The sequence below is a fragment of the Suncus etruscus genome, chromosome 8, assembly GCF_024139225.1.
Source record: "Suncus etruscus isolate mSunEtr1 chromosome 8, mSunEtr1.pri.cur, whole genome shotgun sequence".
In the NCBI taxonomy this organism is placed as follows: Eukaryota; Metazoa; Chordata; class Mammalia; order Eulipotyphla; family Soricidae; genus Suncus; species Suncus etruscus.
In genome coordinates this window covers 94,978,448-95,004,059 of record NC_064855.1, presented here as the reverse complement: position 1 = coordinate 95,004,059, position 25,612 = coordinate 94,978,448, and the positions used below count along the sequence as shown (strand labels likewise).

General features: G+C 39.2%; 1 protein-coding gene across 1 annotated transcript; it reads left to right on the top strand.

Annotated features, from left to right (window-relative positions):
* The first annotated feature begins 1,629 nt into the window (after positions 1–1,629).
* Positions 1,630–22,443, top strand: EDNRB (endothelin receptor type B). Its single transcript, XM_049778732.1, has 7 exons — positions 1,630–2,212; positions 16,790–16,902; positions 17,051–17,255; positions 18,404–18,553; positions 19,296–19,429; positions 19,896–20,004; positions 21,887–22,443. The coding sequence occupies exons 1-7, from the start codon at positions 1,745–1,747 to the stop codon at positions 22,019–22,021; spliced, it is 1,314 nt and encodes a 437-aa protein (XP_049634689.1). The 5' UTR covers positions 1,630–1,744; the 3' UTR covers positions 22,022–22,443.
* Positions 22,444–25,612: the final 3,169 nt, after the last annotated feature.

Below are 25,612 nucleotides of genomic sequence, written 5' to 3'. Positions count from 1 at the left end.
GCCTCCCGAGCAGGCTGCAAGCCAGCTAGCTAGCTGCCAGCCAGCCAGCGGAGCTCCCCGAAAAAGGAGGATCCGTCCCACCCCCTGGCTCTGCGCTGCTCCTGCTGCGAGGTAAAACATTTTGACTTGGGGTGGAATTCAGATCAGTCTTAGAACCTTCTTGTCCAGTCTTGAGTGTCTAGTTTGGGGGGATTTAAACTTTTTTTTTCATAATTAATAAGGGTGGATGAGTGAATTAAGGAGTAAAAGAGAGGGGCCTTGGGGGGGGGGGATAGCATAGCGGTACGGTAGGGCGTTTGCCTTGCTGCAAGCGGCAGACCCTGGAGGGATTCGGTTCGAATCCTGGCATCCCATTTGGTTCCCCCGAACCTGCCAGGGACCATTTCTGAATGCAGAACCAAGAGTAAACCCAGAGCTCCGCCGAGTGTGACCAAAAACAAAAAAATAAAACAAACACAAAAAAGGAGTGAAAGAGAAAGGACGCCAGTTTGGAACCTCTCGGAGAGTTCATAGACGCTTCTGAGTTAAGACCGATGGTCCCACGTCCGGCACTTTTTCTGAGTCAGTTTTTGGGTGTGGCCCAAAAACCAATCAATCAATAAAGTTTTTTTTTTTTTTTTGTTTTTTTAAATTAAAGGAGGGCCGGAGAGTTAGCACCGCGGTAAGGCATTTGCCTTGCAAGCAGCCAATCCAGGATGCGCGGTGGTTCGAATCCCGACCTCCCCTAGCGTCCCGGTGCCTGCCAGGAGCGATTTCTGAGCGCAAAGCCAGAAGTAAACCCTGAGCTCTGCCGAGTGTGACCGAAAAAAACAAACAAACAAAAACGAGAGAGAGAGAGAGAGAGAGAGAGAGAGGGGGGGGGAGGGAGGGAGGGAGAGAGAGAGAGAGAGAGGAGAGAGAGAGAGGAGAGAGAGAGAGAAGAGAGAGAGAGAGAGAGAGAGAGAGAGAGAGAGAGAGAGAGAGAGAGAGAGAGAGAGAGAGAGGACGCCAGTTTGGAGCCGCTCAAAGGGCGCACGGACGCTTTTGAGTTAAGACCCGACGGTCCCAAGTCTGGCACATTTTCTGAGTCAGCCAGTGCGCTCTTGGGGACTCCGGGAAAGCGGTGTGCTGGCTTCCAGAAAATCAGCTTCTTTCACAGTCAGTCGGGAGTGCGTGTGCGTGTGCGTGTGCATGTGCGTGTGTGTGTGTGTGTGTGTGTGTGTGTGTGTGTGTGTGTGTGTGTGTGTGTGTGTGAGTGAGTGACTGAGTGAGTGCAGGACTTCAGGCACAGGCTCGGAGTTCCCTACGTGCAGATCTTGGCATACCATACCATATCTCTTGCCTTCCAGTTGTCTTGATTCCCCCAGAGGCCCTGCGCGCCTTTGACCCGGTTGTCCCATGTCTAGCTCCAGGCACTGCAAAAGGCTCAGACCTTTGCCTTTGCTTTGCATCTTTCCCTCCTGGACACACCCCTTCCAGACTGCCCCCGCCCAGTCCCCTAGGGAGTTTTTGAACCCTGGCTTGGGGGGAGGGAGGGGGTTGTGGGAGGCCTGAGCTGGAGCGCAGGCGGGGACCCAAACGTCAGAGTCCCCCCTCGCTGGCGCGTCTACTTGAGTCACTCACTTTTGCAGCCGAGCCGAGAAGGAGCGACGGCGCTCTGAGCTAGCGGTTTGCAGGGGCGTGTCTGGGGAGCCGACTTCACTTGATAGTGTCCCCCTTCTTCCGCTGCAGCGGCCACTCGAAGCCCACGGGAGCTGGCGGCGGCATGCCACCTCCACGCGCCGCCTTGGTGGCGCTAATTTGGGCGTGCGGAATGGCTGTGGTCCAAGGAACCGAGAGGGGATTCCAACCTGCCGTGGCCACCACTTTGCCACCTCTGGGAGCTGCAGAGTTGATGACATCCCCCAGTAAGACTGCCTGGTCGTGGGGCTCCAACGCCAGCTTGCCCGGATCGTCTACACCACCTCCCAAGGTTCCTCCAGGAGGGAGGTCCGGGCGCCCGCAGTCCTTTCCGCCGTGCGAAGGAACCATCGAGATCAAGGAGACTTTCAAATACATCAACACGGTGGTGTCCTGCCTGGTGTTCGTGTTGGGCATCATCGGGAACTCCACGCTGCTGAGAATCATCTACAAGAACAAGTGCATGCGTAATGGGCCTAATATCTTGATCGCCAGCCTGGCTTTGGGAGACCTGTTGCATATTATCATCGACATCCCCATCAACGTCTACAAGGTAAAGGGCGCCCAGCACTTGCCGCAGGCCAGTGGGAGGGAGTCTGGCTTGTAAGGGGAATAAAGGGTCAATTTTGGGAAGGGAGGTTGCTCTGAAAGAACCATCCCTTCCTGGTCCATCAGGCATCCTTAGAATCGGGTTCTCTCTGCAACTTCAGTGTATTTTGGTTAAGCCTAGAAAAATGGCACATCCCAGACCAATAGCAATATTTGGAAACTTGTTGGAAAGAAAACAGTATGGCCCATGTCAGATCTGACAGACAGAAGAATTCTGGGAGTAGTAAAGTGTGTATTAGGAGGCCCTATATGTGATGATGCTGAGCCAGCAAATTTGAGATCCACTAGTCTGGACAAGGATCTAGTCCCCTCATCTAAAAGTGTGATCCAGGCAAAGTGGGGTCAGGTTAAAATCACCCGAGGGTTTGTCACAAATGCAAGTCTGCACCAGAATTACAATAAGAATCTGTGCTTAAGATGCTACCCCTGGTTGGAACAGTGGTGCAAGCGGTAAGGTGTCTGCCTTGCCCGCGCTAGCCTAAGTCGGACTGCGGTTCGATCCCCGGCGTCCCATATGGTCCCCCAAGCCAGGAGCGATATTCATAGCCAGGAATAACCTCTGAGGGTCACCGAGTGTGGCCCAAAAAACAAAAAAATCAAAACAAAAATAGATGTTCCCCCCGAGAAAGCGCATGTAAGTTATGCTGGGGCAGTGTCTTGGAGGACCAGAAAGGAGAGGGGTTGAAATAAGATTTTGGGAAGTAACTGGCCTAGAGGACACTCTTGGACTGCTGAGAAGGGTGACAGTTCACCTGCTATGAATAACTGCCCCATTCATTCTCGACTCTTATTGAATAACTCAAGGGCCACGCATTCTTCCATTTACTCCTTTCCACTACTGCCCCAAACAGATGTTGCTCTATTTGATAGTGCAATGCCTCACAAGAATATGAGGTGAAGGTGAGAGAAAAAGGTGGGGATCAGATTGGGGCTTCCAAGGGTTATGCTTGTTTGTTTGTTTCTGGGTTTTTGTTTTTTTGTTGTTGTTTTTTGGATTTTTTTGTTTGTTTTGTTTTTTGCCCATGCTCAGAAATAGATCTGCACTCAGGAGTTACTCCTGGCTGTGTTCAGAGGACCAAATGGGATACAGGGGATTGATGCTGGGTCAATGGCCTGCACAACAACTCTGCTATCTCCAGGCTGCTCTTTAGTTCTAAGTGCAATTTGGTCCTCCATCTAGCATTTTGTGGGTTGTATTAAGAACACCCATTTATAATTTCCACTTTCAATTTAAAATGTGTAATGGCTTTAGGAGTGCGCATTATTGTGTGATTACTAGGAATCTTAGAAAGAGCAGGCCAGGAAAGCTAGCAAAGTCAGGATCTAAGCTGCCACATTATTGGATTCCAGGCTGCTTTGGAATTCTACATGCAGCCCAGCATCTCAAATAGAAAGGCAACTTGTGCTCACCTACTGGCATTTTACAACTTTTTTTTAAATGCGAGTAAAATAAGTAGAAAAATGTAAAGATGTGTCCATCATTGTCATGATCAGCAATAGAAAAATCACAGATCAAAATTAAACCTAAGTGTATGAGAATGGGAAAGTGCTTTGGGGATTTGCAAAGCTGGCCTTTGTATAGGAAAAGATGTGGTAAGGGAAACCATCATAGGGGATACTCAGTCTTTGACACAGGAGGTCACTATAAGTCATTTATAAGTCACTTTAAATTGTCCCTCATCAATCTCTGGAAAGCCTAATCCAAACAACCATGCTTTAAAGGAATTGTAGAGATTCCTCAGGTTTGGATCTGAAATTTAGATGAGAAACCAGACCCTAGATGGAAACACCTCTAGAAATGAGAAGGAAATAGGAGAAATCTGATGATCCTGCTTGCCAGCTGGCCTTTATGAACTATGAGGATATTCTGGAAGCAGCACACTCTAAAATGGGTTTCATAATTGAAGTCATTGTTCCATTAGGGTCTGAAATAAACCCACAGGCTAAGTCCTATCATTTCTTTTTGGCAGAAACATTTCTGTTCAAATGCTCAAAAATGGTTTGAGAAACTTTCAAATGCAAAGTGTTGTGAGAATTTTAAAATTAAGTGAAATTAGATATTTCTCAGATGGGAGATTATAATCTAGTTTTATTTGACTGGCTCAGAATTTGTGAAAGGTCTGTTTGGGGAAATGCCAGAAACCCTCTTATGGCCAACCCAGTTAAAAGCCTTCCGAGATTAATATAATGGAGTAATCTAGATGTTTATTGCCTTTATGAGCCAATGAAAATGCTAAATTGTAGTCCTACTGTCAAAACTGGGTAGGAAGCAAATGAATTGAGTGGACTTGTGGATGCTGATAAAGGTTTATGATGTTGATTGATTGATTGGTTTGGTTTAAAGAGATATTTTAAAACTTGGTTAGGGGCCATCATGATAGCACAGTGGGTAAGGCTCTTCTTGCCTTGCACATAGTGAGCCTGGGTGTGATCCCCAGGACCCTGTATGGTCCCCCTCACCTGAACCTACCAGGAGTGATTTCCAAGTGCAGAGAAACCTTTAGTAAGCCCTGCGCATCACTAGGAATGGCCCAAGCCACCATCACCCCCTCCAAATAAAACAACAAATGTGGCTACAGACTCAGAAAGGTTGAAAATATTGAAAGAGTAAAGAGCTTTAAATGAATTCTGGACTTAACCATTTCACACTATCTGTGTCATATATACAGATATGTGAGTTAATATAGTCAATTATCTAATATAATTGACTTAGGATTCTTGGTACTGGAGAGATAGTGCATACGATTTTTAAATAAATAAGTTTATCAGGGTCGATTTTTACCTTGGATAAGATTAACCCATTTGATCCTTAGCACCCAATATGGTTCCCATAGGACTGCCATGAGTGATTCCTGAATGCAGAATCAGGAGTAAACCCTTGAGCACTATCTGGCGTGGTCCAAAAGCAAACTGACTTGGAATTCCTTTAAACAAGATGCATTTGTAAACAAACCTGCTTATAAACTGATATGGTAGATATTGATGTACCCAACATTTTGATAAGAGTCTTAAGTCCAACCAGTCATGGCTTTCTGTGGAGTTCTTTTGAGACTGCTGACCCACAGAAGTGAATTCTTTTCCTTCAGATGGCTTTGCTGTTCAAACCTTTTAAATACTCTTAGTGGCAGGCTGGCTGATCTTTAACGTTTAACTAGTTAAGGCGGGATCCATCTAACATTAAAATGCTGGCGTGTCAAAACAAGGAATTGCCTCACTGCACCCACAAATGAGTTTTGAGTAAAGTGACCTTGTTGGGCAATTAGACATTTTCTGCTTGTGGCACTGTCAAATGATCAGAACAAAATCGCCGTTCTCACTCTCTGATCCTAGACAGCCTCTGGCACTGTAACAATTTTCTGTATAATCAATGCATTTCCTAGTTAGAAGTAAAAGTTAATGAAACACCATCCAACTGAACTTTTGAGGTTAGAATTTTCCAGTCAATACACAGACACTCTTGCATATATAAGCAATATCTGAAGTAAAGAAACCATTTAAGAGGGTTTCTGCTTTCTCCAGTACTTCCATCACCAGTTAAGTAAATGAGATACTTTAGTGATATTTTAATATCTGAAGTTTTTAACCAGAACATAACTAAAATTTATTTATTTAAAGAAAAAATTAAACAAACTAAAAATATTAGCTTAAAGAGCAAAAGTGGTAGCACAGCGGTAGGGCATTTGCCTTGCATGCAGCTGACCCAGGACAGACCCAGGTTCAATTCCCTGCATCCTATACGGTCACCTACCAGGGATGATTTCTGAGCTCAGAGCCAGGAGTAGTAACTCCTGAGCACCACTGGATGTGTCCCAAAAACTCAAAAATAACTAGGTTTAAGATGTATCAATAACCAATAAGCTCTAAGTAATCTAGGTTTAATCAAAAGAAATATTACTACCGAGAAGTGTTTCTTTAACAGTTTATACCAGAGAAATGTTTGTTGACAGTAGATCTATATATAAGGGAATTGATTTATTAATATAATTATGTTTTTTTAATAAATATCCAAATAGAAAGGAAAAGGAAAAGTTTGATCCCTTTTTAACATGAAGATAATGATTATGACTGGATTAACAAGTTGGTAGAATTCAAGCTCAAAACTCATTAATTTAAATTTAGGGCTTCATTGCTTGAGTATGGATTACTGAGAAGAAAAAGGTTAGCCAATGATTGTCTCTGGTCAATAAAAGTTTCTTATATATTAACTTATATTTAACTTATTATATTATTATATATATAACTTATGTATTAACTTATATATTAACTTGACATTTCCTTGCATTTGCCTTTGATATGATGCTTGGTCATGGCATAAACCTGAGGCTGGAATGATAGTACAGCAGATAGGGCACTTACTTTGCAGGAGGCAAACTTGGGTTCAACTCCTGCCATCTCATCTGACTCCTGAGCCCCCAAGGAGTAATTCCTGAGTGCAGAGCCAGGAGTAATCCCTGACATCAGAGATATCCCCCCATCCCACCCCACCTCCCCCCCAAAAAACAAAAAAAATCAAGGAAATACTCTTTTTTAGGATGGCAAGGCTTGTATATCAAAAGCTTAATATATTTTCCCTTTGCTCAAACAAGCTGTTTGTTCAATACTGAAGATATTTTCACATCTTTAGAAAAGGATGACTTAGCCAAGACCCTGTCGTGTTAGTGCCAAAGAACCATGTCCTTTATTTCGCAAAGAAAGCCATATAAGGTTATCTCGGTGTGGCTAATATGCTATAGTTGATTATTTCTGAAGAAACATGCCAAATGCTAATAAATGATTAAGTGCTTTAGAGTGTGTTGACAGAGAAAGCCTAAGCTGAAATAAGATTCAAGATGTAATTTATGATGTGAAACATTCTCTCTTTGGACTTAGCAAAGTTACAAAGTTGGTTATGTTTGGGAGATGGTTGAGTGTGGCGCATGGTATATGTTAGCCAACAATTTATGTAATCTTAGACTTCTTTCTTTCTGGTTCTTTGAATGTAGAGATTTATCACTTCTCTTTTCCTACATAGATTCTTTGTTGAAAAAAGAAAATAAGAGAAAGATAGTAATTGTGGGTACAAAGTGAGAGTACAAAGGTGAAGGTGCTAACCATGCATCCAGGGATATGACCCTGGTTCTATTCCTGGAACTGAATATGGTACTCCAAGCACTGCCAGTGATACCTGGACAGAGTCAGGATTATGACTGCACTGCAGGGGTGTGATCCAGCACCTTTTCCCTTCCTTCAATGTGTCTTGGTAGAAGAGACTGGAAAGAAGGAAAAGGGTAGAGAGGAAAAAAAGGAAGGGAGGGAAGTCAAAAGAAGGAGAAAGATAGTGACTCAGACTTGAGTCAGAAATGTTTTAGCAAAGTTAATTGAAGCATGTCTCAAGTGATTTTCTTTGCCTGAGACTCATCTCATCTACATTTATGTTTTCTGAGTTATGTTCTCTTTCTTGTCTCCTGTAGCTCCATGGTAGATTCCAGAAAGGAGAAGAACCATTCTCCAGATGTTAACATTGTACACTTCTTTCCTATCACTCAATCTTCTCAAATTATTTAAAGGGCTTTGGATTCCATTAGTAATCAGTTCCATTAGATATCCATAAAAACAATTCGATTTAAATAGGATAGAAAGCTTATTTCATAAGGTTTGTTGGATTCATTAGGTGGGAAAATTTCTTTTCTAGCCGAGAGAACCATATTATAATTCTTCAGATGTCAAGGTCACCTTCTTAGAAAATCCAATTCAAATAAGTGAATCTAAAAATAGGCTAAGTTGCAAATAGCTTTTCATAATTTTCTTAGTTGGATATATGTGTGTGTATGCATTTGGGGCTTCACCTAGCAGTGCTCAGGGGTTACTCCTGGTTCTGCACTTAGGAATCACTTCTGGAGGGCTTATGGGATCATGTGGGCTGTCGGGGATTGAACTCTAGTCTGCTGCGTGCAAAGTAAGCACACTACCTGCTGTGCTATCACTCCAGCCTCTTAGTTGGATATTTAAAAAAATATTTAAAGCACAAACTATTAATATATTTTAAAGATTAGAAAATAGAGAATAGAGGCCAGCGAGGTGGTGCTAGAGGTAAGGTGTCTGCCTTGCAAGCACTAACCAAGGAAAGACCATGGTTCGATCCCCCAGCATCCCATATGGTCCCCCCAAGCCAGGGGCGATTTCTGAGTACTTAGCCAGGAGTAACCCCTGAGCATCAAACAGGTGTGGCCTGAAAAACCAAAAAAAAAAAAAAATAGAGAAAATAATCTATTTCTTTATTGACCTGTTTTAGAAATAAATTTCATAATACTAGTAGGGAAAAATTGGAGATGAACTTAAATTTCTCCTAAGAAATACTTTTGCTTTCTCTGCTTCTTTTAGAAATTTTGTCCCATGAAAGTGAGTCTCCATCTTATGAACTAATCTTCATGGAACTAACATTCTCTTTCATTAAGTCATAAGGACCTTTTCAGAGTCAAAGGAAGTCTTCTGTTTTGTGGGTGTGCACACAACAGACTCGGAGGAACAGAGTTTACACAACTCCAAAGGGCACTATTCACATTGTAGTCTATTCATATGGTAGCACTAAAAATAATCTGACATTATTTTTGATATATTTATAGTTTACATAGTCTCAATGTCCATGAGACACACATGTCCATGGAACACACAAGTTCTATGTGTGTCAAGAAAATACCTCTGTTTTTTCACCCGAAGTTGACCTAAAATTAGGTATGAAAGAAAAGTTCCAACATAAAAATCCTTGGTGAAGATGAGGATGCCTTAACCTATTTGACCCTTGAGTTCCAACTAAAAAAAAAAAAAAAAAAGCTGTTATCTGCTACAGGAAACCAAGTTTAAAACAAAAAAGTAGCCCTCATCCCAAAGTATGAAATACAACCATCCCATTATTTTCTTCTTTTGACGCTGTGAAAAAAGTTCTCTAATGCCAGATGTTTAGAGTACATCATGAGATGGAACAGACAGTAATCTTTGCAAGTTACCATGTTTATCCTCTTTAATATGTTATTTATCTGACCTTTTTGGTGATCTCACACAATTTCCAGCCTCATTGCAACCTCCTTCACCAGTTCATAACTAAGACTTCTGGTAGAATCCCATTCGATATTGAGAAACAGTAGGTTCTGTTTTACATCAGTCACTTTCTTGACAGATTTGAAGAGATAGAGGGTGGGAGAAAAATTTGTACTTTTCACCTTCTCTGGCCTCATCGGTAGGCAGAGCTCTAAGAGGACAGCCAAAAGAATTGCTATGATTCCCAAGACCCTGCATGTATATGTTAAGAAGACCTGATCATCTGGCAAAAGGAAACACATAGATAACACCAAAGAAATGCAGTCATTTTAGCTCTCTAAAAATTTCGTTGCTAAAATAAGAACTGAAACACTCATAATCCAGGGGTCTTGTTTTTGTTTTGTGCAAAGAGGCACGTTGGTGTATGCAGTCCCAGGGCTCAATCCTGGAGCTCTCACATACAAATAAATGTGTGCTTCATTCCCAGCCCCCATGACAAAAGCTTTATCACATGATCATTGTTTTATGATCAGTTCATTTACTCATCTACTCACCCATGCATTCACTATTATCAATCAATATACATTTAATGAGTGATGTCTGTGTGCTAGACACTTGCAACAACTTAAAAAGTTGTAGAATAGGGACCAGAGTGATAGCATAGCTGTAGAGCAGCTGACCCAAGACAGACCTGAGTTTGATCTCCAGTATCACATATGGTCCTCCGAGCCTCCCAGAAGAATTTCTGAGTGCAGAGCCAGAAGTAACCCCTGAGCACTGCCAAATGTGACCCAATATCCCCCCAAAATGTTGTAGAATAATCTATAATAACATATAATTTTGATATACATAATATATATTTTGATATAGTATATATAATTTTGATAAGGAGACTATCAACTTCTTGGTGCAACAGTACTAACTTTGGAATTTTCAGAAATTATGGGGTTTAAACCTTTGGGCATTACAGGGGGGCATATTATCCGTTTCCTCCATTTACTTTTGCAAAAATGCAAGTTAATGGAAAATGATCAATGAAAAGGGTAAACCCCCCCCAGTTGAAGAGATGTTGCATAACTCAATTAATTCCAAAGAAATTAAATACAGTTTCTAGTGCTTCTACTTACCCTTCTAGAAATTTACTTTAAATCATCAGACAAACAATTTATTTGGACCCAGTTCCATGTCTTCCTTTTATGTTCTAACATAAAATTTATGAAATCTTGGTCACCCATGAGTAGAAACATAACCATAGTGTCACGTCTTTTCATCAGTCTAGTATTTGTTTATTTGTGTTTATTCATACTCAAGAAATGTACTAAGAAAGTAGAGAATCAGGGGACTGGAGATTGCACAGCGGTAGGGTGTTTGCCTTACATGCAGAAGGACAATGGTTTGAAACCTGGCATTTCATATGCCCCCCCACCCCGAGCCTACAGGGGGTGATTTCTGAGTGTAGAGCCTACAGGGGGTGATTTCTGAGTGTAGAGCCAGGATTAACCCCTGAGCGATGCCAGGTGTGATCCAAAAACCAAATAAAATAAAATAAAATAATAAAATAAAATAAAATAAAAAAGGAAGTAGAAAATCAGATCAGCATAAACCTTTCAGGGAAAGGTCAACACAGCCAGATCATTTTTTTTTTTTTTTTTTTTTTTTTTTTGTGAAATGAAAGCCACATTGCTCTCAGGACCTAATGCCCTTTGGATAACGTGAATATCAGTGTCAGTTATGAGAAAAATTTTTTGTTTGTTTTTGTGGGCTACATCTGGTGACACTCAGGGGTTACTCCTGGCTATGCACTCAGAAATCACTCCTGGCTTGGGGGACCATATGGGAAGCTGGGAATCAAATCTAGGTCCTGGGTCAGCCGTATGCAAGGCAAATGCCCTATCTCTGTGCTATTGCTCTGGACTCAATGAAAGCAATTTCTAACTGACAGTTCAGAAATGACAGGGAACCCATTTAAACTTAATGTACTTTTTTGTTTGGGGGCTATATCCAGCTGTGCTTAGGTCTTACTCTTGGTTCTGCACTCAGAGAGCACTCTTGGTGATGAGACACCTTAGATAGAACCTGGGCCATACTATCTCTCTGGCCCTCTGTAAACATTCATTTGCCAAAATTTTGTACAGTTAGTATCTTGGATAAAAGTGATTTTGTTTTGCAGCCGGAGCAATAGCGCAGCTGGTAGGGAGTTGGCCTTTCATGTGGCTGACCTGGGTTCAATCCCTGCACATCATATGATCCCCAAGCCTGCCAGGAGTAATTTCTGAGTTCGGGAGCCTGGAGTCAGCCCTGAATACCACCAGGTGTGGCCCCAAAAATAAACGAACAAAAGTGATTTTGTTTTAAAACGTATCCAAGTCCCCTCTACCACGGCTTACTTCAACATTTAGTGAGAGATCTCTGCATGCTAAAGATAGTCGAGACACAAGGTGTCCAGAGAACTTGTTGCAGGCCACTAAGACAAGACTGAAGTGAGTAAGAGTAGGGAGTGTGATTTCTGCCATTAAAAGATTGGGTTTTTCTGTGCTTCCAGACAGCATCCTGAGAAAGAATGAGGCTTTCAGAATCATCCTCCCATTAAATTAATACCAGTGCTAGTGGGCATTCTGGATCCCCAGCTTCTGGGGCCTCTCAGGCACTCAGGCCTGCCCTGTAAGTCTGAAATACTGACAGTTGATGTTGTTTTACACTCCTGAGTTTACAATTCCTTCCCCTAAGGAGCATAGATCAGAAAACTCTATCACTTGGTTATGATTAGGTTTCTGATCTGTGTTGAACTTGTAGAGAACTGTTAAAAGTGTCATCTTGCAAAAAAAAAAAAAAGTATTTAAAAAGGAGGCTGGAGCAGTGGCACAGTGATAGGGTGCTTGCTTTGCATGCATCTGACCTAGGACAGACTGTGATTCAATCCCTCAGTGTCCTATATGGTCCCCCAAGCCAGGAGCCATTTCTGAGTGCATACCAGGAGTAACCCCTAAGCGTCAACTGGTGTGGCCAAAAAAAAAAAAAAAGTGTCAACTTGCATTTCCCTGTCCACTATGATAACCTCAGTCAGAGGTTGGGCTGCAGGCTTCACAGTGCTATGAAGAGCAATAATCCACTTTCTACACCAAGCCAAAAATAACAGCAACCACAAAACAAGGCCTGAACATAATGCAGAGCTCATTTTCATTGGCTGAACTTCTTTCCTTTGAATAGCCTGGACATACATTCATTTTAATTATATGGTCGTGTCTATGTGGAAAATAAAATTTGGCAGGTGGAAGTGGGAAGGTTGGGTTTCAACATATGGTGTTTAGGGGCTAGTCCTGGATTTGTGCTCAGGAGTGATCCCCTGGCTGTGCTTAAGGCACTGTAGATAGTGCTAGGGATTGGATCTGAGGTGAGATTATACCTGTTTATCAAGTGATTAGGAGAAATTTTGGCTTTCTATGTAGGTTATTTACAGTTGCTTGGAATGTAGCTATAGGTTTTGGTTTTATTTATTTATTTATTTATTTGGTTTGGGGTCACACCCGGCAGCACTCAGGGGTTACTCCTGGCTCCATGCTCAGAAATCGCTCCTGACAGGCTCGGGGGACCATATGGGATGCCGGGATTTGAACCAATGACCTTCTGCATGAAAGGCAAATACCTTACCTCTATGCTACCTCTCTGGTTCCTTGGTTTTGATTTTAAAGTTCCACGTTTTCATATAATTCTAAATTTGTGTGTGTGTGTGTGTGTGTGTGTGTGTGTGTGATATCATCTTTTTCAAAGCACTGTAGGCTCTAGAATTGGACCACCTGGGTTCAATAATGGATCTAAACTTAAGTGACTGATCAAGGATACATACATACACAAATACTCAGAAATATGCACATATGTTTATGTGGTTTAATGATGAATAGCAAATGGATACCAAAATGTAATACCTTATTTATTATTGACTTGGTGTACATGGGTTAGAAATTCTGGAGTTGCTTCGCTGGGTAGCTAATTCTGGGTCTCTCATGACATCAAGACATTGGGTGGGGAGTGAAGGCTGCTGTTTGAAAGTTTGCCTAAGGCTGGAAAATCCTTCCACATCTGGCAAATTAGTTCCAGTTATTTTCAGGAGGACTCAGTTCCTTGCCATATTGACTTTGCCATGGAAGCCCTTGAGGGAGTATACTCAAGACATGTTGGCTAGACCCCTAGAACAACTGCTCCAAGAACATGTATGGAGGAAGTTACCTTGCTTTTATGAACTACCCTCTAATCATCACTCTGTTGTATACTCTTCCTTTACAAATTTTTAAAATTATATCTTAGGTAACAAGGTTACCATACTGTTAATATTTATGGTATTGATTTGTGAAGTTTCTGCAGTTTTCTTTCATTCCTACCAAGTGCACAACACCTTGACTACTGTCTCTGTGATACCTTCACTCCATCTTTTCATTCCCTCCCTAACCATTCCCCCACTACTTGATGATAAGCTTTGAAATGCAAGACAAATGCTTTCCATCATTTAATACTGTCTATTATCTTGTTTTGTTTCTTTGTAAGTCACAGTTAGGTGAGATCAACCAGTATTTGTCCTTATCCACTCACCTTATTTTCTAAACCTGATATCCCTCAGTTCTGTGAAAATTGTAGTTTCATTTTTTTCTAAGAACTGCATATTTAATGTGGTCTATACCTCATATTCTTTATTATTCCATCTTTTATTGGATATTTGGCTTGTTTCCTTATTGTGGCCACTATGCTAAAAAAAGGCATGTATATTTATCCTCTTGAATTAATGTATTTGTTTTTGGGACTTAGATGCCAAGAAGTAGAATTTCTGGGCATTATAGAATATCCTTCCTTATTTTTTGAGAATCCTAATGATTGTTATCCATAAAGGGTGAACCAAATGACATCTCACCAACAGTGAATGAGGGTTTTTTTTTTTATACTACTTCCCTGCCAATACTGATTGTTTATCTTTTTTCTTTCCTGCCATTTTCATTACTGTGTTGTTCATCTCTCCTTGGTTTTTGAACAGAGCTACTTTTGTTGTTTAGCTTTTCTGAGTTTATATCTTTCAAATACTTGCCCTTTAATCGATGTTTTATGCTCTGATAATTTCTCTCATTCAGTAGAATGTCTTTTTATTTTAACCTGAGTTTCTTTTGTCATGCAAAAAGGGTTTTTTTCATATTCAAGTCCTTAAAAGTAAATCATAAATCATCCCCATTCAAAGAGAGGAAAATGAAGCTTCACCTTTTGTTGTGTTTTTTGTTTGGGGACCACTCCTAGAAGTGATCAAGGCCTACTTCTGATTCTGTGCTCAGAGGTCATTTCTGAGGATATGTGCCAAGGATGCAACCAAACTTGGCTGATTGCAAGGCAAGCACCTTATTACATACTACCTCTTAAGCCCCATGAAGAGAGAATTACCAACAAACATGACAAATTTGAAGCCGATGTATAATATGAATAGATTTTTATAATAAAGTAAATTTTAATAATAAGATAAAATATATTGTATAATTAATAAAGGTATGAAGTCTAAATGCTACTTTCAATACATCTAGGGACATTTAGAACCATTACACAAAACACAGTCAGGAGAAGTGATAACAAACTGGGTCTGGTAGCATTTTTGTTTTGTTTTGTTTTGTTTTGTTTTGTTTTGTTTTTTGGGTCACACCTGGTGGCACTCAGGGATTATTTCTGGCTCTGAGATAAAAAAAAAAATTGCTCTTGACAGGCTTGGGGGAGCATATGGGATGCTGAGGATGGGGCTGGTATTTATATGCATCTTGCAGCTGGGACCCTGTATGGTGCTGAGAAGCAAACTTCTGTGCTTGCAATTCTTTTCTGTTTGTTTGTGGGTTGTTGAGATTTTTTTTAAGGGTACACCTGACAGTGCTCAATGATTACCTAGGGCTCTGTGTTAAGAAATCACTTATTTCTCAGTACTCAGGAGAGAATATGTATGTTTCTGAAGGGTTAAACCCTGATCTGTCATTTGCAAGGCTAGTGCCTTACCCATAGTCTCTGTCCTGCCCCATTCCTTATTTCCATTTTCATTCTTGAATTTGAAGGCCACATTGGCAATGATCAAAGTTGGTACCTGGATCTGAGCTCATGAATCCCGTTTAGCACAGCTTAGGGAACCATATGGAGTGCCTGGTATTGAACTTGAATTGTCTACATGTAATATACAAGCACCCTACCCACTATCCCTCCAACCCCAAATTTTATATTTATTATATGTTTGTCTTTATAGGCTGTCAGGAATTTCTGTAAACATATTCATGTTCAGTTTACCAACATTTGCCCTTTAGGTCATAATTTTTTATATCTAATTTAGAAGTGAAATTAGTTCCATTTTGAACTCAAAGTCATGCATATGAGACACCCATTTCAGCTGTCGTGCTGTTCTACAGAGAACAATCAACGAGCTTGACAAACTTCATCAAACAAATCTTCACTGGTGAAAAGACGGAAAGACTCAATTGTGTTTCAGAACAGTTTTCCCTTTGGTTGGGAAGACTATTTTTTAAGACATATTTTTAAGGGGAGATTTGAAATATTTTTCTTTTTTTCCTAAACCTCGTGAACATTTGTTCCAGATGTTCACCTAGCATGATTCATTTACCCATGTGGGGCACACCCAGCTGTCCTAAGAAAGAAAAGAACAGTGCTAAACAATAGATGGTGGCATAGTCTGAAGCCACTATCTTTGGGGGTTTGATTAAGCATCAGCTAAAGAAAGAAAACCTTTAAGTAAATGTTATATGGGTGCCAGAGCTGTAGTACAGTGGGTAGGGTACTTGTCCTGTACATGGTTGACCTAGGTTTGATCTCTAACTCTGCCTTAGTTACTGTGGTGTCATTACAGTCTCATTACAGTCAAGAACAAGAAAAAGAACATACAATCTGGAATAGCCAGTCTCCCTAGCTAAAGACCATTTTCCATTTATTTTTGTTTATTTGTGGACCACACCCAATGGTACTTAGGGCATACTTCTGCTGTGCTCAGGCAACTATAAGTGGTTCCAGAGATGGCACACAGGCCAACTACATGCAAGGTAAATGCCCTAGCTGATACACTGTATTTCTGGCCCCTTTCCATCTATGTTTAGTTAAACTCTATTTTGATTTGGCTGTGACCTGAGTATTTGCTAGCCCATGACAGTATAAGAGAGGTTTTTAGCACTGAAGGTTCATTATTATAAAAAGAATCAAGCAATGGGACTCCAGGGCCAGACTTAAGCCCTTACCTCAAAGCTACTATATATACATGACACATTCTCATGAGCTGGCTACCTTTTCATCATTCCCAGTATAATCATTCCCAGTATATACTCTTCTGTTATATGCATTGAACACTGGTACTTTTCAAAGATGTCCAGAAAGGAAAGAATCAAAATTGAAATATGTGATCTTACTCCACATATTACTGGTTTTCTCTCCCCTTGTGTAAGATCTTTCAGATGTGCCTCCTGACACTTCACTCACACTATTTACCTCCTTCACACAGCTGCTGGCAGAGGACTGGCCCTTTGGGGCAGGGATGTGCAAGCTGGTGCCTTTCATCCAGAAGGCTTCTGTGGGAATCACTGTGCTGAGTCTCTGTGCACTGAGTATTGACAGGTAAGAGCTTCTCTTTGAGCCAAGTACCCCCAACTCTTATCTGTACCTCTCCTGGCTTCATTACTTAGAAATAACCTATGCCATTTGATTTAAAAGAAAAAAAGGCTCTGCCAGCTTGCCAGCTTGACAATTTAATTTTCCTCTTCAGATATCGAGCTGTGGCTTCTTGGAGTCGAATTAAAGGAATCGGTGTTCCAAAATGGACAGCAGTAGAAATTGTGTTAATATGGCTGGTCTCGGTGGTTTTGGCTGTCCCAGAAGCTATGGGTTTTAATCTGATCATCATGGACTATAAAGGAAGCTCTCTGCGAATCTGCATGCTTCATCCCATGCAGAAAACATCCTTCATGGAGGTACATTTGACTTTTTCCTTTTTTCCTCTGTTCCGACTTTATAATATTTAGCTCTTTTCTCCCTGGACTTCCCTTTCTGGAAAAATGTTGATTTATGACTGCTCTTGGCACATATAAGAGTAGATGTCCCAAGATTATGAGTTTTAACAGTGACAAATAAGCTAAGCTTCAAGAAGCTGAATCACCATTTCTCTCAGAATCCCTTAGGTCCCAGGGATACTTATACACCAAATTCACAACAAGGAATTTATTGCTATTATAGTCAAATTTTCCATTGATCAGTAATATATATCCTACATTAAACTGAAGCCAGAGAGTACAGGAGGTAAGGCTTTAGCCAAACCCATTCTATCCTCTTCACTGCATATGGTCTCTCAACCATGACAAAGAGTAAGTCCTCATCACAGCAGGGTATGACATTGCACTTCCCAGCTGGGTATGTACTATATGGGTTATTACATATAATGTTATGTATAATATATATACATATATATATACATATATCTATGATACATATATCAAGAGCATTGATGAAAAGGAGTGTATGATTCAGTAAAATATCAGGGAGAAATCATCCTGGTATGGATGCTTCACTGGCAAGCTTACTCAAGTTTTTTTGTTTGTTTGTTTGTTTTGGTTTTTGAGTCACACCCGGCAGCTCTCAGGGGTGACTTCTGGCTCTATGCTCAGAAATCGTCCCCGGCAGGCACGGGGGACCATATAGAATGCCGGGACTCGAACCACCATCTTTCTGCATGAAAGGCATATGCCTACCTCCATGCTATCTCTCCAGCCCCAAGCTTACTCATTTTTAAAAGGAAAGCTGCCATTGCCAAATTTTTTTCATCTTGGTTAGCTATTCAAAGATATTTAGGAAAGAATAATGACACAGTGACGTTCATCTTCAGGGGCAGTAAAGATAATACAACTATTGAAGCACTTGCCTTGTATGTGGGTTTGATTCTCAGCATCCCATATGGTCCCCTGAGCCTGCAAGGAGAGATCCTCTGGGAAAAGTTTGATTCATTTAATACAAATAGTCAGTTATGTTCTTTGATGTATACGTTGTGTGTGTTGTACTTTAACATTTGATACATACATTTTCTTACTGAGGAGTATTAAACTACAATTCTCTCTTTCCCCCCTAGTTTTACAAGACAGCTAAAGATTGGTGGCTGTTTAGCTTCTATTTTTGCTTGCCATTGGCTATCACTGCCCTTTTTTATACCCTGATGACATGTGAAATGTTGAGAAAGAAAAGTGGCATGCAGATTGCTTTAAATGATCACCTAAAGCAGGTAAGAAATTCTAACTTATTATAATTATTAATAGGAAAATAATAAAGGAAAATGTTCATATTTAGAGCATAATTCTTTTTTATTGATCTTCCCAGAGAGATTCTATGTAACCTAAAAGAGCCTACAAAAAGACAGCATTAAAGATGACTCTCTCTCTCTTTTTTTTTTTTTTAGGTTTTTGGGCCACATCCGGTAACGCTCAGGGGTTACTCCTGGCTATGCGCTCAGAAGTCTCTCCTGGCTTGGGGGACCATATGGGACACCAGGAGATCGAACCGTGGTCCGTCCTAGGCTAGTGCTGGCAAGGCAGACACCTTACCTCTAGTGCCACCACACCAGCCCCAAAGATGACTCTCTTATATTAAATACTTATATTAAACATTCCATTTAAAATGGTGTCCTTGGGGCTGGAGAGGTGGCCCAAGAGGTAGGATGTTTGCCTTGCATGCACTAACCTAGGATGGACCACAGTTTGATCCCCCAGCGTCCCATATGGTTCCCCAAGCCAGGAGCGATTTCTGAGCGCATAGCCAGGTGTAGCTCCTGAGCGTCACAGGGTGTGGCCCCAAAACCAAAAGAATAAACAAATAAATAAATAAATAAATAAAAATAAAATAGTGTCTTGAATTCTTACAAATGCCATGACTTTTTGTAAAGAATATTGGATACTCTACTTGGGAAATGAGAATGCTGTGATGATAATGAGTCATTTTCGAAGGATCTGACTATGGTTTTATTTCAGAGACGAGAAGTGGCCAAAACAGTATTTTGCCTGGTCCTTGTCTTTGCCTTATGTTGGCTTCCGCTCCACCTCAGCAGGATTTTGAAGCTCACTCTTTATGATCCGAATGATCCAAATAGATGTGAACTTTTGAGGTAAGAAAGACAAAATAGAAATCATTTTGTAAATAAACATCTTATAGTAGTCTCCCCATTAGTTTTCTCTCATAGACAAAACGAGAAAACCATTTTTTAATCCTTGGATCAATTATGATTCTGATTTTTTTTTTAATTCTTTACTCCTATTTTAGAAAAAGGAATAAAGGGAATTTAATGAGCACTAGGGATGGAGAACCAAAGTTGCATATAGGAATAGAGAATAACACTTAAATATATCAGGTTTGAATGTCCTTTGATTTGGTTAATCTTTTCAGCAACCTTAGCATTTCCAAATTAGATTTCCTTTGGAAATAGAGAACTGGGCATGAAAGTGGGTGTGGATGACAGAGATAAGGATCATTATCAGCTAAAAACAATTAAAGCCATTATGTTGGGCTTTTTTTCTTCCAAAAGAATACATGCACCTTTTTTTTCATGGACATGGTTTGGATTATTTTCACAGCTTTTTGTTGGTGTTGGACTACATCGGCATCAACATGGCATCCTTGAATTCTTGCATTAATCCAATCGCTCTGTATCTGGTGAGCAAAAGATTCAAAAACTGCTTTAAGGTAAGAGGATATTAAAGTTCTTGTGACAATCATTTATGATCCCCTGAGCCTTGCTTGGAGTGAAATCTGTCCTGAGTGTAGAGCCAGAACAGCTGGTGTGGCCTAAAAGCCAAAATATGTTTAAAAATAAATAAAATAATTAAAGTGTTAAAAGTTCTTCTTAGTATGACATCCAATATAACCCTCTCAATATATTAATATTTCTATTTGGAGGTCTAGTAATGAAATTACATGTATTGATCTCTGACATATTATTTACTCATTTATTTCCATTATCGGAAAGTCAAAACCCTGATATTTTACAAAATCTATGATAATCTATAAAAATATTTGCCCAGTTATAGATTCATAATTTTACAGAGCTGGAAGAAAATCTTTATAAAGGTAAATTATACCATTTTACAGAATAGAAAGCAATATTGACTTTCCATTTACATACATGTATACATAAACATATAAGTACATATGGAAAGTGATATTAGATATTAGATATCTATTAGATATTCCAATAAATAAATATTAGATATTCTTTTTTCTGGGTGAAAAAAAAAAACAAAATAAAGGACCAGAAAAGGGCATGAAAATAAGTTGAATAAAACCTGTGCTTAAAAAACAAAATTCAATAAGAAATTAATGAATAGGGCTAGAGCAATCGCACAATGGTAAGGCATTTGCCTTTAATGCAGCCAACCTGGGACTGAATAAGAGTTGATCCCTAGTGTCCCATATGGTCCCATGAGCCTGCCAGAAATGATTTCTGAGTGCAGAGAAAGGAGCAACCCCTGAGCACGGTTGGGTGTGGCTGAAAAATAAACAAACAAAACAAAAAGAATAAAACTAAGACTAAATAATTTATAACCATGCTGTATAACTATTTTAAAACATGAGAATAACATGTGGTTTAAAAATGGCAATGTAATATTAAATTCATTGACATATAAAGATGTTTCTTACACTTAGCAAGTGAGAACAGGCAAGTTATGGTATAATTTGAAATAACATGATCTTATGAAGATAAATTATACACATGCATTTGATATGTGTGGATGAGAGATGTCTATTTGCATAAGGAAAAAGTAGTTAACTTCTATCTGCTCTTGTAATCAAGAATAAATAATTGGGGACTAGAGCAATAGTATAGCTAGTACAAGTAAGGTGCTTGCTTTGCATGTGGTTGACCCAGATTCAATCATGGGCACCTTATATGGTTCTCTGAGCACTGTTGGGAGTGGTCCCTCATCACAGAGCCAGGAGTAAGCCCTGAGCACAATATATTATAGCATTAGAGAGAGAGAGAGAGAGAGAGAGAGAGAGAGAGAGAGAGAGAGAGAGAGAGAGAGAGAGTATAGGTCACAGAGTATAGGGAGAAGGGAAGAAATAGAGTGACGGGAAGATGAAGAAAGACAAATATAATGAGATATAAAGGGGCATGGATCAAAAAAATTCAGGTATACTGGTGGTGTTAAGGAAGGACAGAGCTAGACATCCAAACCACAAAGTCAACAACACTGAAGTCATGAGACTCAAATTTTTAACAACCAAACTTAAAAACATGCCTATCTAAATGGGGGGTGGGGGGGGAATTATGGGAGGGAACCTGGAAACATTGGTGGAGGTTGACACTGGTGGTAGGATTGCTGCTGGAACTTTTATGTCTAAAAGTCAACGAATCGCTTTGCAAATCATAGTACTTCAATTAAAAAGAAAGTAAATAACACAAATTAATTACATGGATGTTTTCTTATATTTTCTAATTTAAAAATTAGCATATGTTATGTGATTATACATTCTTAAGAGGGAAAAGAACATAGAAAGAAGCCTGGCCAATATATTCTGGGTGAGCCAAAGCTAAACACATAATGAGTTACTTTGTTTTGTACAGTCATGCTTATGTTGCTGGTGCCAGTCATTTGAAGAAAAGCAGTCCGTGGAGGAAAAGCAGTCATGCCTAAAGTTCAAAGCTAATGATCACGGATATGACAACTTCCGTTCCAGTAATAAATACAGCTCATCCTGAAGAGGAATATTCACTTAATTCCACAGTCTTTCTTTTGGACAGAAGTCATTAAAACAATGATGCTTTTGCCAAAACAAAACAAAACAGCTGTGTTGTCTGCACAAACAATGTAAAAATGGGAGAGTGATTGTTTTCTTAGCATTCATTGTTACACATGACTTTCTACTGGCTGTGCCCAGCAAGAGAAGCAAAGCAGTGAGAATTGATAGCTTCACTGTGAAAGCACTTAATATTTTACAGATAGCACTCCTATCACACTCTTGATAACTTCCAGAATATTCACAAGCCACTTAAGTTTAAAATGAGTTCACTGAGAATTCCTGTTAGAGTTTTTTAATTAGTGACTCGTACAAAGCGGAAAAATGTTTAATTGTAAAACAATTTTTAAATGCATTTTAAATTACTCAATTTAAACATTTAAACATTTTTAAAAACTATTTCATTCATAGTATCATACCTTACCTGTGGTTGGGACATACTTAGAGATAAAATATGAAAACAGTATTTTGAGAACATCACAAATATATCTAAGTGATTAAAAGGGTTGTGTCAGAAAGAGATCAAGGTTGTTTTGATTTTTTTAAAATCATTAGACTTATTATATTCATATATGATTATATGATGTAAAGACACCAAGAAGAGAGGTTAGGATGCTATCTGACAAGTGCTTTGAAATCTCCCACTCATATATTCTACAAAGGAATTGCTACCTATAATGTTTTTAGGATAATTAAAACATGTCTTTTGTTTCACTATGGTAGTTGAAATGCTCTTGGATTTGGGTCTGTCTTCTGTAAATATTCAGCTACGTGACAGTATTACATGTAGATGATTAAACAATGGGCTGGCCCCCAAGTTTATACCTTTATGGAAGAGATATGACAGAAACCACATAATGGACAGAATGTGAGTTGCCTGGAGCAGTTGGCCACAGACAGACAAGGCATCCCCTCACCCACGCTGCATTGAAAATGCCTGTGGCACTTGTACCATAGCATAGTTACAATATCTTTATTTTTCAAGATCACACAAAGTAGCCCATTTATCAGCAATTTGTAAAGCTTATTACTAATTTTGATATAATTTTTGTTAAAAAAATTAGAAAAAAAAGGCATTGATGCTTTTCTATCACAGGCCAAATTGCTTTTTTGAAAGGCTTTTAAAGAATCACTTGCCTTAAGCATTCCTGTAATTCTTTAATCCCTCCACAAAGTGCCTTTGGGGTTAGCTCAGGATGAGCTGTGGATGGAAGTGTCTATAAGAGAAAAAGGAAGAGAGAGGAAATGAGGTGGGGTGGGAGTGAACCCAGGGGGACAGATTCCCATTCTTAGCTTGACATTCGTCATTGGCCCATCACATCAATGCAAAAGGTCCTGATTTTGTTCCAGTGAAACACAGTGCAATGTTCTCAGAATGACATCAGGAACAAATTGGACCCAAGAGCTTTAACTCTGTCTTAAAATATAACAGTTACTTTTTTCCCCCCCAAATATAACAGAGCTACTCCTCCCCCCTTTTACTAACTTGGGGACACATGTTGAAAATAAGCAATAGTGTTGTTTTCAGCAATCATATAATGTAAATGCAAATTCAACAATGAGGTCAAAAAGAAGGGGCAATAATTCACATGCTAAATGAATTCTATTTACAAATCACCAGATCTTTTGTTTGTTTGTTTTTGTTTTGGGGCCACACCCGGCAGTGTGTTACTGGCAGGGTTATTCCTGGCTCTTTGCTCAGAAATCGCTCCTGGCAGGCTCAGGGGATCATATGGGATGCAAGGATTGAACTCAGGTCAGTCCCAGGTTGGCCATGTGAAGACAAATGCCCTACCACTGTGGCCCCAGTTTATTTTTATTGACTTCTTCCCAGTCATTTCAGATGTCTATTCTCACAAAAGTTTTAAAGCTTTGAATTCCAAATCATTTTGGGCCCTAACACTTCAATTTGTTAATATATTTTAATTCCTATTTTTAAGAATTCCTTTTCATAACCAACGCAATATGTATTGTTTCTCCCTTATTTCCATCCTAATTTTCCTTGTTCACATCAGTGTCAAGATTTACATTCACCTTGCCAAATATTTTATCTGCACACATGGAGTCTGTATGTATACTATAATAAAATTTTATTTTGTAACTTTCCTAAAAATGTTAAACAATTTAACATACTGATACTGTTTGATGAGTAACATATGATTTATTGGCAAAAATAAGGCAAGACAAAAAAAGGTGCTACTGTTTTTTTTAAATATTTCCTAATATCAAAAACTTTAATATAGCAATAGACAAAAGTAGTGCTAATACAAATGCTAAAGAATAAAAATAATTTATAAGGAATTTTAGCCTTTTTTTCCTTCTCCTTTACACTGCTGATATGGATTTATGTTCAAGCACCAATTAGTATTAACATATAGCCAAAGGAATACAATTTATAACAAAACATGGGCATGTTGTAGCTAACTATAAAATGTAATATAATTATGTAAAGTAATGATATATTTTGTTTGTGGTCACTTAAAGTGGCAACTACTGAAGTTGCTGAATCTCCGTGTATATAAAATCAATAAAAATTTAAATTAAGAGAAGAGAAGCTGCTTATTTTTCAAATACATGCAAGAATAATTAAGTGTTTTAAGAAAATGCAAATGTTGCAAGTGCACATTATTTATGTAAAACATAATGATCAAGGAAATATAAAAATATTGCATTAAAGTTCCAAATTGCTGGTTTCTTGACTCCTACATTTTATTATCATAAAGAAACAAATATACATCTAGACATTCAATTTTCTGAGGTTGCTGATAATTGATAGTTTCCAATGCACCCTGTCGTTCTGTGTCTGGCTCTCTGCTTCTTGGGCATTTTATGATTTAATCAAGATTGAGACACAGATTGAAAGTCAAAGATTAAAGTAAAGTTTTTTTAGCTATTTATTTCACTTTATGAACTTCTGAGTATTTACTATATACAAAAGTAAAATTAACAGAAGTACTCTACTTACTGGTGAGCAGAAATTATTCAAGGTAAAAGAAATAAGCACTGAATAACTGCATACTGACAGTTCTGGAAGTCCATGTGTCTTTGTTTCTTAGCACATAATCCCTTTCATTATCTGCTGAAAATCATCACAAATTAGTATTTACCTTCTTCCCAGATGGTTATGTTGAAACCAGGCTAGTGCTCTAGAAGTTTGTTTAATTTTACTGGATTCCAGTGCCCTAATCTCAGCTGAAGTCTTGTATAAAAAGGTTTGTAAATTCCAGTGCCATGTGAGAAGTAAAGGGGGAGAGGATGTCAGTATGCCTGGTTTATACTGCCACCAAAAAAGTATCTATTTTCTCTTGAAGACCTGGTTGTCAAGTCTTAATAATTATCATTTTACTGACCATACAATTCACATGGGAAAAGTAGACAACGTAAATGCAATTTTTATTCTTGAAAAAAAAAAAAAAAAAAGCCAAGAAATGTGTGGCCTTAAGAAACAAGCCAAAAATACAAACAGTGTAGAGGCCAAGCTGTGAGCAATGACTTTGGACTGACTTGCTTCAACCATTTGTCAGCTGAGAAATGACAACATTAGATAATCCAC

What these genes read in the sequence shown, in the direction of transcription:
- EDNRB (XM_049778732.1), top strand. Translation starts at nt 1,745, where the DNA reads ATGCCACCTCCACGCGCCGCCTTGGTGGCGCTAATTTGGGCGTGCGGA. An exon ending in TCCCCATCAACGTCTACAAG is followed by an intron (nt 2,213 to 16,789) that starts GTAAAGGGCGCC and finishes TCCTTCACACAG; the next exon opens with CTGCTGGCAGAGGACTGGCC. An exon ending in TGTGCACTGAGTATTGACAG is followed by an intron (nt 16,903 to 17,050) that starts GTAAGAGCTTCT and finishes TTTCCTCTTCAG; the next exon opens with ATATCGAGCTGTGGCTTCTT.